A 19452-nucleotide genomic window follows, 5' to 3' on the forward strand; every position below is an offset into this window, starting at 1 on the left:
GAGGCTAACCAATTTATTTGAGCATAAGCTTTTGTGAGCTACAGCTCACTTCATCAGATGCATACTGTGGAAAATACGGAAGATGTTTGTTTTTATACACACAAATCATGAAAAAATGGGTGTTTACCACTACAAAAGGTTTTCTCTCCCCCCACCCCACTCTCCTGCTGGTAATAGCTTATGTAAAGTGATCACTCTACTTACAATGTGTATGATAATCAAGGTGGGCCATTTCCAGCACAAATCCAGGTTTTCTCCCCCCCCAACACCCTCCCCCAACACCCTCCCCCAAAAAAACCAAACAAACCACTCTCCTGTTGGTAGTAGCTTATCTAAAGTGATGACTCGCCTTACAATGTGTATGATAATCAAGGTGGGCCATTTCGAGCACAAATGCAGGGTTTAACAAGAACGTCTGGGGGGGGGGGTTAGGAAAACAAGGGGAAATAGCTTACCTTGCATAATGACTTAGCCACTCCCAGTCTCTATTCAAGCCTAAGTTAATTGTATCCAATTTGCAAATGAATTCCAATTCAGCAGTCTCTCGCTGGAGTCTGGATTTGAAGATTTTCTGTTGTAATATCGCAACTTTAATGTCTGTAATCGCGTGACCAGAGAGATTGAAATGTTCTCCGACTGGTTTATGAATGTTATAATTCTTGACATCGGATTTGTGTCCATTTATTCTTTTACTTAGAGACTGTCCAGTTTGACCAATGTACATGGCAGAGGGGCATTGCTGGCACATGATGGCATAGATCACATTGGTAGATGTGCAGGTGAACGAGCCTCTGATAGTGTGGCTGATGTTATTAGGCCCTGTGATGGTGTCCCCTGAATAGATATGTGGGCACAGTTGGCAACAGGCTTTGTTGAAAGGATAGGTTCCTGGGTTAGTGGTTCTGTTGTGTGGTATGTGGTTGCTGGTGAGTATTCGCTTCAGGTTGGCGGGCTGTCTGTAGGCAAGGACTGGCCTGTCTCCCAAGATTTGTGAGAGTGTTGGGTCATCCTTCAGGATAGGTTGTAGATCCTTGATATGCGTTAGAGGGGTTTTAGATGGGGGCTGAAGGTGACGGCTAGTGGCGTTCTGTTATTTTCTTTGTTAGGCCTGTCCTGTAGTAGGTGACTTCTGGGAACTCTTCTGGCTCTATCAATCTGTTTCTTCACTTCCGCAGGTGGGTATTGTAGTTGTAAGAATGCTTGATAGAGATCTTGTAGGTGTTTGTCTCTGTCTGAGGGGTTGGACCAAATGCGGTTGTATCGCAGAGCTTGGCTGTAGACAATGGATCGTGTGGTGTGGTCAAGGTGAAAGCTGGAGGCATGCAGGTAGGAATAGCGGTCCGTAGCTTTCCGGTATAGGATGGTGTTTATGTGACCATCGTTTATTAGCACTGTAGTGTCCAGGAAGTGGATCTCTTGTGTGGACTGGACCAGGCTGAGGTTGATGGTGGGATGGAAATTGTTGAAATCATGGTGGAATTCCTCAAGAGCTTCTTTTCCATGGGTCCAGATGATGAAGATGTCATCAAGATAGCTCAAGTAGAGTAGGGGCGTTAGGGGATGAGAGCTGAGGAAGTGTTGTTCTAAGTCAGCCATAAAAATGTTGGCATACTGTTGGGTCATGCGGGTACCCATAGCAGTGCCGCTGATTTGAATGTATACATTGTCCCCAAATGTAAAATAGTTATGGGTAAGGACAAAGTCACAAAGTTCAGCCACCAGGTTAGCCGTGACATTATCGGGGATAGTGTTCTTGACGGCTTGTAGTCCATCTTTGTGTGGATGTTGCTGTAGAGGGCTTTTACATCCATAGTGGCCAGGATGGTGTTATCAGGAAGATCACCAATGGATTGTAGTTTTCTCAGGAAGTCAGTGGTGTCTCGAAGGTAGCTGGGAGTGCTGGTAGCATAGGGCCTGAGGAGGGAGTCTACATAGCCAGACAATCCTGCTGTCAGGGTGCCAATGCCTGAGATAATGGGGTGCCCAGGATTTCCAGGTTTATGGATCTTGGGTAGTAGACAGAATATCCCAGGTCGGGGTTCCAGCAGAAGAGTGGGGTGGGTGGAGAGAAAACCTTTTGTAGCGATAAACACCCATTTTTTCATGATTTGTGTGTATAAAAACAAACATCTTCTGTATTTTCCACAGTATGCATCCGATGAAGTGAGCTGTAGCTCACGAAAGCTTATGCTCAAATAAATTGGTTACTCTCTAAGGTGCCACAAGTACTCCTTTTCTTTTTACTTATTCATTGTTATATCTTCATTTAAAAATCCATAGATAGGCTAACATTAAATTATGGGGTTTTTTCTTCTGTATTCCAAAGTAAGACCTTGAGGAGGAAAACATAACAAGAAAAGTGTCCATCTGATAAAGATGGTTCATTTTCCTGAAAGGCTTTATGTTAATTTTTAATGAAAAGTGATATTCAGTAAAAACTCTGAAAGCTTAAAGTGTATACAAGTTAGGAAAGTTAATTTAATTTGAATTTATATTTTTATTTACCAAGCAAGAATTAAATTGATTCTAACTCAGGCATAAGGATAACAATCTATAGCTTACAAAATGATGCTCCTGAGGGAATTCTGTGCCAAAAAATTAAAAATTCTGCACATAATATTTTAAAATTCTCCAAAATTCTGCCAATTTTATTGGTCAGTAAATAAATGTGGAGGCTCCAGCATGGCAGTGGGGAGCACAGGCCACTGACTGCACAGAGGTGGGAGATCACACTGCAGCCCCCACCCCGGGACATGGACTCAGTGGTGAGGCTGCACCCAGCCCTGACACAGAAAAAGGCCCAGACTTGTCCCTCCATGCCAAGCACACAGGCAGGCTCAGCACAGCAGGATCCAAGTATGGAAGGGCTTAGTGTGGGGATATCCGGGTGTGGGGTGATAAGGGCTCTGTGTGGGGCAGTCTGGGTGTTGGCAGCTTGTTGTGGTGGTCTGCATACAGGGCGGGATCTGGATGAATGGACTTATTGTGGGGTAGGGTTCTGGGTGCAGAGGCAATGGGACTCTGCAGAAGGGGTCCAGGTGAAGGTGGTTAGGGCTCAGCAGAAGGGGCTCTGGGTATGGAGGGCTCAGCAGGGGGTAGGGGTCTGGGTACTGGCTTGGTGGAGCTCAGTGGGGTGAGGGTCTAGGTCTAGTGGGGTGGGGAGCTAGTCTGGGTGGTCCAGGTCCAGGTAGGGGTAGGGTAGGTGGAGGCTCAAGTATGCAGGGGCAATCTGGATGCAGGGATGGAGTACAAATGCAGGGAGGTGGGGCTCAGCAGGGGTTTCTGGGTTCACGGGTGCTCTAGATGCAGAGAGTGAGGCTTGGTAGGGGTTTGGGTTCAGAGGGCTCAGTGGTGGGGCGGTTCTGGGTGCAGGAGGAGAGGCTTGGTGGGGCAATCTGGATATGAGGTGGGTCCAGATGCATGGGGGTTGGGCAGATGGGGGAGCAGCTCCCCGTACAGTGACTCCTCCTCCCCACAGCTGAGGAATGAGGGAGCAGGGAGGAGGGGGTGTGTGGAGCTTCCAGCAGCCAGGGAGGTTTCTGGGGGTGGGTCTGACCCAGCCCTGGCCGCTCCTTGAAGGGAAAGAGGAAGTCCCATCCTTTCCAGCCCTGTTGGGACTAGCAGCTGAGCCTGGCACAGGGTAGGAGCCACCGGCTGGGGAGTCCCCAGCCCCCCTCCCACCCGTGATTTACCTCTCTGCTGGCTGCTCCAGATGCCTGAAACAACGCTCCTGCGCTGCTGGGTAGTGGCGCATGACCGGTTTTGCGGCTTCGCTTTGTTTGCCCCATCAGAAAGTCACTTTTCTGCAGGGAAGCAAAGAAATCTGCGGGACACATGAATTCTACGCATACACAGTGGCACAGAATTTCCCCAGGAATAAAAATGACAAGATCAGTGGGATGCTTTAAGTTTTCAGATATTGTAGAAGGTGTAAACAACGTTTGCAGATTGCCATACCTAATGTTTTACCTCCATGTAAAAGTGGCGAAAGTGCTAAATAGTAATCAAATTGTTTAACAGATTGCACAAATATACAGTGATGACATAAATGTTATCACAAGAGTACATGTTGACATTACTGTCAGTACCATGTTATTTCTAGTTGATTTTTTCATATATAGTTCCTGTTTAGATAACACTGCATGGTATAACTGATGCAACCTCAAACTTTTTGTACCTGCTGAATTTTAACTACAGTGCGGTAAAATTCGAAAGCGTGGGTCTGCCTTAAGTTCTGCACTAAGGGTTTCAGAGGACTTAGAGCAAAGTATCTGAGAAGCAGAATGCACCGCAACACTCTATCTAGGAATTTTAAAACTAGCTGCCCCATGTTATCTGGATGCTTTCTAAACTATGTAACAAATTTTGAACTTATGTAAGAGGGTGTAAAAACACTGGAATTACGAGCCTGGAATACACCATAGAATTTGGCCCTGTGTGTGTCCTAAGAGCTGCATGGGCATTGTTAGTTAAAAATCTTCTTTAGTAGACGGCTCTTGTTTTGAGTTTTGTTACAAACCTGAATCATGCAGATGTTTGCTGGGGTTCAGCTGAACTTCTGGTAATTTCAAATTAAGTGTTAAGGTACAGAAATACTCAGTTAAAGCACTCAAACAACCTTAACTTTGCTGTATAGTGATACCCTTGAGGAAGAAGGGGGGAAACAAGAAAAAAAAAGTCTGTGTCTTTAAAATCAGTTTAATCTAATCTGGAACAAGGACTAATATGACCACAAAGACTAATAGCCATCATTCATAATTGTAAGCTATTGTATGACATCACTACATGGCAGAATAAAGGCTGTTTGAGTGCCTTCATTGTGTGTTTCCATATCTTACACATTTGGATTTCTTTTAGTTTAACATTAACTCTGAATTTCCTGGATCTGTATTGCTTGTTTTGATGATAATCACAACATCCACATAATACATTTATCCTAACTTACTGGTATGTGTTATCAACCTTGACTCCACCTTAATGTAGTTGTGTGTCTGATACAGTGGAGCCTTGTTTCCTTAACTACAGTATATTTCACTATCTCAAGAAAGCATTATGAATTAAAAGGCATATCCTGTCACCACCCTTTTGTGGAAATGCAAGATCTATAAATAAAGCAGCAATACTGGTGCAGTTCTGCTGCAAAGCAGGGGGTCAGTTAGGTTGTGGACTGGCAGTGCATGAGAGTGGGGGGGGGCATCAGAGACAGGTGGGGGCACATGTTACAACCTTGCCCAATACCCCACTGTATGGTTACCAGTCTGTTGCAAGTGGACCCCGTTGCTGGGTCCTATGTGCTTCCAAGCTGAATGGATTTTGGTAGAGTCTAGTCATTTGTTTTTGTCCTAAAGAGGATGAAAAGTTGAAATTTAAAAACTTTTCATGGAATGGAAAATCTAAAAAATTTAAATGAACAAATGAATAAACATTTCATTCTGACATTTTAAATCAAAACAAAATATTTCAACACTCCCACAATTGAAATGTTTCATTTTGATTTGTTGATATTATCCTAAATGCTTCATTTCAACATTAACCTGTGTTTTCTTATGGTGGCACATTGCATTATGAGAGGTGTAGCACAGCAGGGAGTCTGGCCCAAAGGGAGAATAGGGACATCAAGGTCCCAAACATCTCCCACAATGCACCCAGAGTCATGTGACCACACCACTCAGTCAGAGTGAAATCAGCATGTTGCCTTATGGGAGAGATGGTCCTCTAGGGGGCCCAGTCCATACTAGAGAATAGGGACCAGAACAACAGCTCCAATAAGATAATGCTACATAATATAAAAATAGTTTAATGTTTTGTTGAACTTATTCAAAATGAAACCCAACCCAAAATGATATATTTATTTTCGAGTTTCTTGATGGAAAATTGAAAATTTTCAGCAAAATCAAAGTTTTTCTGAAGAAAATCATTTTGATGGAAAATTCCTGAACAACTCTAAACACAGTCTTAGCAAAGGAACTTCTTAACCACAGAAACTTTACTCGCAAAGCAGAAGAGGGCTACAGATCTTAGAGAACAAAACAAGAGTCCTGAGACACACCCTTTCTTGGTTTGACTTCACCTCTTCTCGGGAATCAAAAGGTTGTCAGTGATTTAAGTTAGGGAGAGTCTCTCCTGCTCTCACTTGCCTGCCAGTCCTTTTTATGTGGTGATGGTTTCTCCCCCTCCCTGGCACACAGCAGCTCCTGCTCTTATGTAGGCCTCTGTCTCCCTGCCATGTACTCCACTAGGGACCACCAACTTCCCTCCAATTATGCCCACCCCGGACACTTTTGAGGGAAGTCAATTGTTCCAGGGGGATGGGCTGGTAGTTGAGAAACATACATGATGGCTCTAGTCTTGATGGCTTCTCAGTGATAGGGTTTCAGTGAGGTGTCAAGCCTCTTCCCCCAGTAGAGCAGCTGCCTGGAATACATAAGAGGCTGCCTTCAGGTAAGATTAGTAATATGTTCAGCACATAGCACAAAATGGACTTCATAATGTGATACAGACATATCTCACTCTGATATAGCACACTCACTAGCTCCACAAACTACATGGACGGAATACCTATGTAAAAGATGTATAGCAGAAAGTAGCCATTTATAGATTGAAAACTGGAGTAGTAGGTTTGAGGAGGCTGCACAGGTGCTCAGCATCCTAGCTCCAGGATGGGAAGGAAAATTTAATTTCCTCCCCCTACACATTCTGCACAAAGAATATTTATTAGGAGTTTACTTGGGCAGATAATAAGAATTTGTCTCCAAGGGTCACAGAATCATAGAATCATAGAATATCAGGGTTGGAAGGGACCTCAGGAGGTCATCTAGTCCAACCCCCTGCTTAAAGCAGGACCAATCCCCAACTAAATCATCCCAGCCAGGGCTTTGTCAAGCCTGACCTTAAAAACTTCTAAGGAAAGAGATTCCACCACCTCCCTAGGTAACGCATTCCAGTGTTTCACCACCCTCCTAGTGAAAAAGTTTTTCCTAATATCCAACCTAAACCTCCCCCACTGCAACTTGACACCATTACTCCTTGTTCTGTCATCTGCTACCACTGAGAACAGTCTAGATCCATCCTCTTTGGAACCTCTTTTCAGGTAGCTGAAAGCAGCTATCAAATCCTCCCTCATTCTTCTCTTCCACAGACTAAACAATCCCAGTTCCCTCAGCCTCTCCTCATAAGTCATGTGTTCCAGTCCCCTAATCATTTTTGTTGCCCTCCGCTGGACTCTTTCCAATTTTTCCACATCCTTCTTGTAGTATGGGGCCCAAAACTGGACACAGTACTCCAGATGAGGCCTCATCAATGTCGAATAGAGGGGAACGATCACGTCTCTCGATCTGCTGGCAATGCCCCTACTTACACATCCCAAAATGCCATTAGCCTTCTTGGCAACAAGGGCACACTGCTGACTCATATCCAGCTTCTCGTCCACTGTAACCCCTAAGTCCTTTTCTGCAGAACTGCTGCTGAGCCATTCGGTCCCTAGTCTGTAGCGGTGCATGGGATTCTTCAGTAACTGTGCAAATGAGGAGAGATCATGGACATTTAGAAGAAAACCTTCAACTTGCCTAAGGGAAGGATCAGGCCCTAAATTTTATATTTTTAAATGTTCTTTATAGTATTAAAACAAATCATTGTCTTATATTTTATGTGCATAATATGGTATTTTAGAAATCACTGCAGTTTTTGTTTTTATGGAATATTTATTACTCGCCAATCTACTGTCACTAAAGAAGAGAAGGTAATTGACTTTGCATTTACTGTAGGATGTCGTTTCTTTATCCTGTCTGAAATTTTTCACTAAATTGATTCTGAGGCTAGTCCCCCTGGATGCTAGCACAGATGGCCTATTGCAACTGTCAGGCTACAATGAATGTTGGGCATGTTAAGGGATGTATTTTCATCTCTATACATGAGAATTTATGACCATATAACTCCCATTAGTGCTAGTGGGAGTTAGGTACTTAAAACCCTATTTCATGAAGATGAAAGTATATATCTAAATTGGAAGGTGAGTTACTATAGTGTGGGTTCCTACATCATGAGCAGAAACAGAGTGTTATTTGCTTGTTTTACAAGTTGGTGTTAAGTACCAGCATTTTTTGCTCTTTAATTATTTTCAGATTTTAAAAAATATTTTAAGACAAGTACAAGTTCAAATATAAAAGAGTGCTGTACAAAAAAGCCTTAATGGTTACTTACTGTGAGTAGGAAAAAATAAGAGATTCATCCTCCTCCTTAATAATAAATAATAGAGTATCCTTGTATCACTTGTCCAAGTTGAATCAAGGCACATTAGCTAAAACCAAAGAATACCAAAAAGAAGGAAGTGAAATAGGAGATAAAATTGGTGGATGATTTTTGTGTTAGAGTACACAAAAGCTGTAGTGTGGAGGTTTCAGGTATACCTTATATAATCCTGCTTTATGATAGCATTATCTTTGGAGACAGGTTTAAATTTGACTACAGCTGTTCTTCAATATAATCACAATGACTTATTGTAACCAGGCTTATTACTTATGTAACTTATTGCAGGCTGCCCCTCTGAAGTAATTGAAGAGACCCAGACCTGTTCTTACTCCACAGTTCTGGCATCTCCTTCTGCTGTCTCCATCCCGCCCCCATTTATTTTATTGTAACCATGTAGGTTTCTGAGCAAACTTCTCCTCTGAAAGTGTTAAGGGCTTCATCTTTTTTCAAACAGGATCAGATCCTAAGAGCTTTGGAAGAGGAATGTGTCCAGATACAGTTATGAGTGCAGGTTACCATTAGAAGAGATTTAGTATTATTGAGCAATAAAATCCAGCCTGTACAATGTGAGAGGCTTTCTTCTTTCATGCTCTCCCATTATACAATATGTTCAATATGCTGCCAGAATGTGGGAGATGTTTCACAGTAATATGGTGAAAGGATATCTATCTTTATGCTTAGATGTACATATTTTACTATGTGCTTCCAATATGACCATTCTTACAATATATAACTATCTTTCTTTTTGTTTTACAGCAAGCACTGTAATTATATCATGCATGGATGCTTGTTCATTTAATAACATCACCTTTCCACTCTGTGCTTTTAACAATTCTTCTGAAAGCTTCCTGCAACAAGGAAGTAAAAAACAGACTATTTTTTTGAAAGTCTTTATACATTACTCTGATTTTCAAAATACTCCAAGTATTTGCCAAGTCTCCAGGAGTGAACTGCAACCATGTATTTTAAACTCAGCCTGTGAATCCAAGAATGATATGAATGTTGTTCACCAGGAATCAAGATCAGAAGGTAAAGAAAGCGAACAAGGGAAAAGAAGTGCTTAGTTTAGAGGTAGTTAATTACTTGCATATGATTTATTCATTTTTTGTCAGTTAAACCATCATGAAAATGTAATAAGCTTTATACTGATTCCTTAATCATAAACTCCTGGAAAACTCTGTGAATATAGCTTCTTGGCCTTGGCAGCTTATTTTTGCATTGCTACAAAGTGCATAATTAATGACAAATTCTGCCCTCAGATACATAGGCAGTGTCGTGAGTGCAGAATTTATATTTAGAGCTAAATGCTGCCTTCTTCTATGTTGTGGCCTCATCAAAAGTCTATTGAAGTCAAAAGGAGTCTTTCCATTGACTTCCATGGGCTCTGTGTCAGGCCCTTGGTACAGAAATGTGAAGTTATGAGAAAGAGTATAGAGATCCACTTTTCCTCCCTCTACCTATTCCAGCAGCGAGCCAGAATACAGCCACATGTCCTTAACTTATACCATGATTTGTTTCTAAAAGTTTGCACCTGTCCATCCTTCCCATCTTTGTGCATTCTACTTAAATCCTTAATTTGCCCCGAAAGGGCATCCTGTCATCAGTTTTCATGCAGAACTCCTTATTGATTTCAATGTGGAGCTCTACTATGGAATATAATTAATCAAAAGATTAACTATAGATTATAGTTTTCCTGTGGTGGAAGGGAATATTGAGAGAAAATATCTGAAGAATGGCTTTGAAGACAGGTAATAAATAAATAATAAAACAAATAATGATTAACAAGTGTAGATTGTGGTTAGTTCTATGCAAGTGCATGGGTACCAGACAGCTAAAAGAATCAGTGTCCATGTTTGCAATATTGAGGGTGCGTAGTTCCAGAGTGGCATTGGATGATTCAAGTAGGACAAGACTGAAAAGGTCCTAGCCTCTTTCCAGCCATGCAGGGCAGAGCAGGGAAGTCAGAATCTACACCTTTTCAGAGAGGGTTTCATCCTCTCTCTGGCATTCACTCCTTCAGTGCTTCTGGAGACATTCTGGATTTTGCCATCTCAGCATGGGCTCTGCCTACTGTGACAAAGTTGGAATGTTCCGTAATATTTTTATGAATCCTTGGCATGGCTCAGTTTCCCTCAGTATGTTGCATTGCTATCCAGTGGATGCAAAAGTGATAACACTGCTCCTGGAACAGTGCAGTAGGTGTGTGTGTGTGTGTCACCTTGCTGTCTGGAGGGAATGAATATAGTCATTAAAGAACAGGCTCAAACTGACCCAGATCAATTGAGGGTCCAGCAAGACAGAGAGATGTCCCAGTCAACATCTAACAGCAGGAAACCCCAGCAGGCAGAACTTGGGAAATGAGCTGGAGAACAAGATGCAGGTGACTGGATGAAGGGGGCTTTTTGGAGGGACTCAGGAGCCCAGACTGGGAGAAACTAGAGGGGACAAGAGAGGGATCCAGAAATGGAGTCCATCACAGCTTCACTGGCTCATCATGGCACTCCTATGACCAAGATTGGACTATGGCTTAATTTCTGCCTTTCTGTGCTGATCTAAGGACTTTCAGATTTTGTGTACCAGGTGACTAATAAATGGGTACCTTGTTTTGAAAAGGCTGCCTGTGTCACTGCAAACACTCACTGAAAGCACTGCACCCTGAAAGGGTACTGTACAAGCCTCCTGTAGGACCCTGGCTTGGCTGGATTCATTACAGGGAGCTATGGAGAGACAGGGATTCTGGTGCTGATGGCTCAGTCTTGGAGTCATGGGCCTTCCCCTGTGGAACTGTGTGGGTCCTGGGGGCCTGGCCCACTAAAGGGGTCACTCCCAGGAGATTAGTTACAGGCTGGAGTATAGACCAGACTTTGTGACTCTTTGACACCTGCAAAAGCAAGAACAGGATCCTGAATGAGCAAGTGCCCAAGTCTATGATGTTGTTGCTGTTGTTATTTTCAAACTGCATTCATAAAAATGAAACCTCTAGCTTTTACAAATTAGTTCCCTGTACAGATTTGGAGAATAACCAAATAAGAAGTACATGGGACAAATTCTGCTCTTATATTCGCTTGTGCAACCGTATTGATTTTGACAGAGTTATGTGGATGTTACTGAGGGGACAACTTGTTCTATGTTGTTGACATAGACATGATGGAAGCCCCATAGCTTGAATCACTTAAAATTGGACTGGGCAAAGCTCTGGAAAATATTCTGAAATGGCAAAGAGATGGGTTAGATGACCTAATAGGTCACGCCCAGCTCAAACATCTATAATTTTCACATGTTCTTTTTTTTTAATTTAGCGTTGGTTTGTCTTATCTCTGACAATGACAGATTCCAAAAAAACTTTTGCAGCTGGTAAATGAAGTCACTAACAGTTACAAGGAAAACACATTTTGTATAGCAAAATCAATAGAGCTTAGATTCATTCTGAAGGCTTATTACATATATTATTGTCCATTTTATTAAGTATTCAGTAATGATGAGTCTTGCCATCTATTTATAGGAATGGGGTTTAGTAGTGAGTTATGGTACTTTTATTTTGTAAGTACAATGTGCTACATAGCAGATCTTAATGTTTTTTATTTATTTGTAGTTCCAGAAGTGACAGGATCATTAGAAATGAAAGCAAAAAATTTTATTTCTTTCCATAAACATTTCAATTTCACTGTGGGTTATGCGAATGAAGAAAGCGAGGAATACAACACTTACTATATACTGGAAATCCACATTAGAAATTCTACAACCAGAAGAGGAAACACTACAGAAGAAAATATAAATCACTCATGTATAGCAGCAATGATGGAAGACCAAAATGGCTGTATAAATATTTCACTGCAACTACAGACTTATGTGAAAAGTAAGTTATGAAAAGGGAATCAGAGGGCAAATCAAACATGGAACTAATATGAATCTTACACTAAGGAAGGAAAACTTCCAATAGGCAACCTTAAGCATTTCCAATAGGCAACCATATGCAACTCTTTGAAAGTATCCACCCCCAAATTGAGTGCAATTTTGATTTCTTGAAAGGCCATGGTCAGAATGGTCTTTAGATAGTACCTTAAGGTAGATTTGCTGTATATTTTTGGAAACAAACCAAGAACACTAACATCTGTGCCTTTGATTAACATTTTTTTGGCTTATAGTTCAGAGATTGATTGAATTTGTGTTTAACAAGAATTGATTTTTCTTATTTTTATTAGTTTATTCTGCCAAAGTTTTTGGCACAGTTCTGCTCCCTTTGAAGTTAATGGCAAAATTCCTGTTGACTTCAATGGGAAAAAGGTCAGGCTGCAATGTCAGTGTCATGATGCAATGTTTCGCTTATATTCTAAGTCCAGTATGCTTCAGGGAGAAGTTTTAGTCCAGTTAGTGAAGACAGTCTCCTTGCAAAGACAATCTTTTCCTAGAGGATAGCCTGTCAACTCTTTAAATTTCTTCTTGTGCTGCATAGGCCTTTTAAGAGTCTTTTCTGTCTGATTATCTGTCACACTCAATGCCAGAGAACATTTGCCATTGGGAAATTGGTGAACTCAAGTATTGTTTATTATTTATTAATGTATTGAAAATTCTAGATTTTTAAGTTGGCTGTGTCTTCACTAGGGAAAAAGAGGTGTGTTCTTCACTTAAATTAACTAACTCAAATTAACTAAGTTGAGGTAAAATCCTAGTGAAGATAAGGCAGTCTGCAGTTTTCACACAATTAAGCAGGTTGAGTTGAAGTCTAGGCTGCCTCGTAGTCTTTCACTCGATCTACTAACTTGTGTTAAAGCTACAATCTGTTAGGTCGTAAGTAGAACTTTACCTCAAGTTAATTAACTCAACTTGAGAACATTTTTTCCCCTTAGGAAGACAAATTCTAAAGTTTGGGAGGTGTTCAGAGCATCAAGGAAATAAAAATCAATAAATATAGGGTAGCCAGGTGGGGAAGAGCCATAAAATCTGGCCTGTGGAAGGGGAAGGCATAGGTAACTGCACAAGGCTGCCTCTCAGGAGCAGCTTATCCATGAGAATTGGGAGCTACCAAATGGAACCATCTTGTTACTTACTGGGTTCCTCTGTGGTTTCTCAGCTGTAGCTGAGTAGGAGACCCAGAAGGAGTTAATACAGCTCTAAACTATATTAGCTACTGAACAGATTTCCACATGGAACTCCGGTGGGTTTCTGCAGCAGATATTTCCACAGAGAACAGCCTCCTGCCGATGCTTTCCCTGTCTCCAAGATGCTTTCTCTCAATAGAACCCTAATAGATGGGATTCCCCAGGAGGTGGTCTTGGAAGTGGCACTCCTCTCCCTTTTTGCAGAAGCAAGAAGACTTCCTTAAGCACCATGTTCCTCCTTCTCACGCATATGCAGTCGAACTATCTGGTTGTGGACACAAGAACAGGTGTATGTTGTACGCTGGGCATGTTCCTTCTATTTCCCATCAAAACATATACCACTTTTTTGTTTATATAACACCTCCTTATATGTAGATGTTGACTTTTGCAGTATCTTCTCATTAGCAGGGTCACATATAATTTACACAACTTCAATGAGTTGTTAATTCACATATTTTACTTAACTATCTCAGACATGCACTGTGGTACATCCAGATGAAGATGAAACTTAATTCCAAACAATCCTACTGCTTCTGAACAGAAGGGGAGGGAAGAGAGAGGCAAAGGTGTTTTGTCTTTTCTTTTATATTTGTAAGCCACTGAGATACCCTGGTGATGGGCATGGTATAGCTATCTAGATAAAATGATGGATGACAGAAAATTGCTTTATTTTATCTCTTCTCCATTTTATTTTAAAACAGATCCAATGTGTATGCCGAAGATCATTTGGCTTGTTCTGATTCCATTTGTTTTTGTGCTTGCCGTCATTATTGTTGCCTACAAAGTATTCCAAGAAAATAAAAAACACATCAGTAAGTAATGAAGGGTGAAGCTATGTAAATTTAAATTCCTATAATTTTTAAAAAGTACATTCAGCTTTGCAATAGGCCACACCCTTATTTATTAAAGCAGTTTAAAGAATTATGTTTTAGTTGCAATATACGATACAATAATTGCAGATGGGGGATTGGAAGATTTAGCAGATTGATAATGTAATCTTTCCCAACTGGATCATAGGTTCAAATCCAGCAAAGGCTGGCAGTGACTGAAATATGTTAACAACTGAGAAATGCCTGGTGGTCTATGTAAAATGAGCTGATGGTTTCAGTCCAGTTCTTGGAGATAGGAAACCACAATTAATGCCCTTGTTGAGTGTCTCAACAGAAGAGCCAAAGACTGAATAGGCACAGAAACTGAAATATCCTCTTGCTCCTAACGATGATCCCTGCAGGTTAGGATTGAGACAAATTAGGTAGATGTGATGAAGCATTCACAGCAGCTGCCTGTTCTGAAGACTGATAATCCAAATTCAGTCCTGGTTCAGTGACCCAGAGGTCAACTGTGTTGCACTTGCACTGAAGCTGAATTTGGACCAGATGGCACTTGGTTTCAGTGCTGTTAATTCAGCACCTTGTATGCATTTTGAGTATTTTAAAAAGCATTTACTGTGCTATAGAAGAGTTTGTCTTGAGTTCAAAGACCAAAATAATTTTCTAAACAGTATCTTCAACACTATGGGCTAAATTCTGGCTGCTCCAGGTGAGATCAGTTAGGGTAGAGGCTACACAGGGAACTACCTCCAGCCTAGTAACCCAGCACTCCATTGAGAACTAGACTTCTGGGCAACTGACATAATGCCTGCACCCAACAACACTCTTCTGTACTGAAAGAGTGTGGCCAGCTGGCCTTTAGTACAAGCAGGTCTCTGATTTCTTTGTGACTACCAGAACTCTGAGACCAGTAGGTGTGGAAGGGCGAACGTACTGCTCCTTTCACCAGCATATAAGGAGTGTTAGTAAGCTAGCTCCCACCACACAGTGCTCACTCAGGCATCTGCCCAAAGCAGCCAGGGTGCCTCCGAGCACTAGCACTCAGTTGTTTTAGCTTTGTTCTCTCCCAGGGCTCCAGAACTGAGCAACGCCAGAAGTTTTCATTACTCATATGGCTAAAATGATATCACATATGTGCCTTTAGTCATCCTAACTCTGGGCACAATGAGCCATTTCTGTTATAAAGGTACACTATAGGATTCTGGCTTTAATCATTATTGGTCAAGAGGAAGAAAACTAAATGCATGGAAAATTTTTCTATTTAAAGGTGAACTGAAAGATTATTTAAATGAATAAGCACTAGAGTTGTCTAAGATCCTAAATCTGAAGCAAAATACATAGATTACAAATAAAAAAAATAATATATTTTAAACTATATCATTAGAAAATTATTTTATCTTTTTATTTCTTGCCGGAACCTGAGTCAGAGTTTTTTTCCCTTCTTTTTTTAAAATACAAAAAACAAAACAAAACAACCCCCCCCAAACAAAACAAAACAAAAACCAACAACACATAGCCCTGAACTCGTGTCCTAGCAGGTAAACTAAAACTATTATATCTTGTCGTTTAATATTAAAAATATTTTAATAGAAATTTTAAGATTACCTGTGCATTTTAAGGATTTAAGAGTAAGATTTTATAGCCTTTGGATCATAACCTGTGATTGTAATGCATACATTTCTAAGGTAATTAAACAATTTTTTGTATTTATTTTTAAACAACTCAGTCCATCTTTAATTGAGTTTCTCAGAATTTTCAAGAACATAATCAGTGAGGAAAAATATTATTTAAATTTTCAAGCTTCTAAGCTTCCAATTAATGATTTGATTCCAGAATTATAATTTCCATTAATTGATAATTATTTTAATTAGTTAAATGTAGAATGTTATATTTCATAAAAGCCCACATTAAAAGAATGTTAAGGTTGCAAAGTCAACCACACAAAGGTTAGAAAATGCCAGAATTAAGTTTGCCTCTCCAATCTGAATTACACCCCTTTGTGCATATGCAGTGTGATGCAGTCTTTAATTACGTACTAGATGACTGGTGCCCCCGCAAGACACGTGACCTTCCCACCCCATGTTATCTGGGGGTGGAGGGGCTTTGTACTCCCGCTGCGCTGGCTCTCCCCGGCATGTTCAGCTGCTCGCAGCCAGACCCCAGAGTCACTCCCAGATGCTGGCTGGTGCAGCACAGCAGTTGCCTGGGAGAGTGCCTGGTTGCCTCCCTCCTGGGCTTGGCTTGCTGGACAGCATCTGAGAGGGTCGGAGGCGCCCCCCCCCCCCCGCATGCTCAGTCGGCTCCTGTCCTCAGAAGCTGAGCCTGGGCATGGAGGGGTGGCAGCGGCAGCTGTTCCCTGCCCAGGCTTGACTTCTGGGGACAGGAGCGGGGGGCAAAGGGTGGGCCCTCCGACACATTTGGCCACTGTTCCCAGAAGCTGAGCCTGGGTGGGGGGCAGCCTGCTGCTGCCGCAGCCAGGTGCACTCCCAGTCTGCCACTGTGCTGCACCAGGCAGTGTCCCAGGCACCCTGGTTGTTCCTCACCATAATATTTAAGTGTCACAAATATAACAGAATTTATCTTCAAGGTGAGATATGAGATATAGGGGAGAATGATTGCTAAGATCAGGGGTTGGATCCAAAAGGTGGTCAAGGCTAGTTCTGTCCAGTTCTCTTTCCATTTCCCCCGGGAGGGTGTGTGTGGTTCCTTCGCCATGTGGTGCTCTCACAGAAGGGGACAGGTTGCTGGGTCCATGAGGAGGGAATGTTAGGAGGAAGCTCAGCCTGACTCCTCCTCTTCTGCTCCCAGACTGACTGACTGCCCCCAGAACTTGCAGTGACCAGTATGTGATGCTTCTACTTCAGCAGTGATTTGGGCCTTCAGTTAACATTCAGTTAATATTTTGGCAGGCTGCCAAAGTTATCCTGAGGTACATAAGTGTCTGAAAGGAAAAAATCATTTTCAAAATCCTAACTTGAATGGAATTTCATTGGACAATGAAAAATCTGGCACTAAGATTTTCTCTTGGCCCAATTTCCCAGTCTTACTGTAAACAATGGAGGTGCTAAAGCAACTTAAAAGAAGTCACAAGGCTCTTTTATAATGGAAAGTGTTAGGCAACCTAAATATAGGGGTTGCTATGAGCTCCCCGGTGACGAGTAATATATATGTAACGATACAGCTGAAGATAAACTATTTTTGTTTTAATCAGATAGCAAATATAGAGCAACGGCAACTTCTGTTATCCAACAAAGAGACAGCAAATGGTCAAAAGAATCTACACCTACAAATATTACTCAGCTCCTTTCAGGTGAGTAATATATAAGCAAAATAAAAACCTAACAAATTCTGAAACAGAGAGGGGGCCAAGAAAGACCTTCTAAGACATCCTGTCTTAATCCCTATATTTTGTAGCATTCTCACTACATCTTTCACAATGTCTCTTCTGGCCTGCTCTAGGACCTCAGCAACGATGGTACTGTGAACACCTCTATTGTTAATCTTCTCCATTACTCAGCTATGCTCATTGAAGTCAATGGGATTTTTGCTGTTGGCTTCAAAGAAAGCAGGAGGAACATAGCCATAGTTAAGCATGTTTTCCTAATATGTAGTCTAAACACTTCTTTCCTTTGTTTTAAACCTTTTTTCCTTGTTCTGACATCTCCTGAGACTGTGAATAACTCCCTTTATGTATTTTGTTTAACTTGTACAGTTTAACAGACTCTAATAATATCCCTCCTAAATCACCTCTTTCTTAGATGATAAATATTTAGCTAGCTCAGGTTCCTCATATATTCTAATCCTAGTATGTTGCCCCATCATTTATTTTTTCTAGATTTTGTATCTGAAACCATGGGTAACTGAAATACACATTTGTTTTACATGTTATCATTCTATGTATAAATCTAAAAAGACCATAACTTTGTTTAACAACTGTGTTGCACTGAGTCCTCTTATTTAGGCCCAGATCCTCAGATTTCAATGAGAGTTAGGTACCTAAATATCTTTGAGGATCTGGGCCTTACTTCTGAGTATCTGAGTATCTTACTTCTGCCCACAGATCTTTCATGGATTTGCTGCTTTCTAATTAGCAGCCTCCAATTTGTATTTTTGCTGTTTATTTCCTATACCTGTATTATTGTTCAGTGTTTGTACAGCGCCTAACACAATAGGATCCTGGTCTAGGACTGGGTTCCTAGATGCTATGATAATACAAATAATTATAATAGCTATCAGTATTGCCTTGCATTTGTTAGCATTGAATTGCAAGCCTGTTTGGTCAAAAGCAGGAGATGACTTAAGGTTGGGTAACCGTTCCCTCCTATGCAGGGAGTTGGTTTGGGGGAAGGGAATAACACAGCCCTGACTCACCTAATGTACAGGAGCTATTTCAGGGACAGCAATGCAGGAATTTGTTCTTGCATGAAAGCAGATTGAGAAGATGAGAAGACATAATCAGTTTGGGAGAATGCCCTCACATGCCCGGGCCTGCAAAGAGGCAAAAGGGGTGGGGAAAGGGGCACTATAACCACTTTGTTACCAATAGTGCTGTCACAGCAGTTTAAGGAGTTTGTGTATTATGACTGGCACCTTAGAGCTCACGAAAGCTTATGCTCAAATAAATTGGTTAGTCTCTAAGGTGCCACAAGTACTCCTTTTCTTTTTGCGAATACAGACTAACACGGCTGTTACTCTGAAACCTGTATTATGACTGTGATGTTAGCACTGAAAGCTAGAGTCACAAGCCTCTAGTGTTTGTAATGAAATCCGGCAGAAAGAAATCAATGTGAATGGGCAGGCCAGATATATAACCTTGCTACAAGAAATTAAAAAGCAACTGTATGGCAGGCCTAGTGTGGATTCTCTACAAAGAGAGGAAGTCATCTGTATAAAAGCAGAACTTGTGTCATCCCTTGACTGACAAGCACTCTATTCTCAGCTCAGAACAAATTAAATGGGCTAGCGAACAAATGAATCCCCATGTCATGTGGAAATAACTCTGGGTCAAATCCTGCAGCCTTCTGAAGCACCATAGAAGGCCTTACATTGGTGTGACTTACTGTGAGGCATATCCGAGGCATGGAAAGGCCACACAGGGTGACTTTACTCTTCTTTTGTGCCATTGTACTGGAGTTCGGGGCATACCTGTAAAATGTCCCTCAAGTCACATGAAGGCATACAGTTTAGTTCCAAAGTTACCTCCTTCCAACACAAAGTTGGCATTCACTCACTTTTATTGTTGAAAATTATTTATATCAGAAAAAAAGAACTGTGAA

At 41.4% G+C, this 19452-nt stretch overlaps 1 protein-coding gene across 1 annotated transcript in view; it reads left to right on the plus strand.

Moving 5' to 3' along the window:
• Nucleotides 1-19452, plus strand: part of TMEM156 (transmembrane protein 156) — a 29231-nt gene that overhangs the window by 757 nt on the left and 9022 nt on the right. Inside the window, exons 2-5 of the mRNA XM_073340114.1 lie at nucleotides 9004-9276; nucleotides 11840-12103; nucleotides 14048-14158; nucleotides 17388-17486. Of these exons, the coding sequence (XP_073196215.1) occupies nucleotides 9004-9276; nucleotides 11840-12103; nucleotides 14048-14158; nucleotides 17388-17486 (747 nt within the window). The remainder of the gene's footprint in view (nucleotides 1-9003; nucleotides 9277-11839; nucleotides 12104-14047; nucleotides 14159-17387; nucleotides 17487-19452) is intronic.

The sequence above is a fragment of the Lepidochelys kempii genome, chromosome 4 (assembly GCF_965140285.1).
Source record: "Lepidochelys kempii isolate rLepKem1 chromosome 4, rLepKem1.hap1, whole genome shotgun sequence".
Lineage (NCBI taxonomy): Eukaryota > Metazoa > Chordata > Testudines > Cheloniidae > Lepidochelys > Lepidochelys kempii.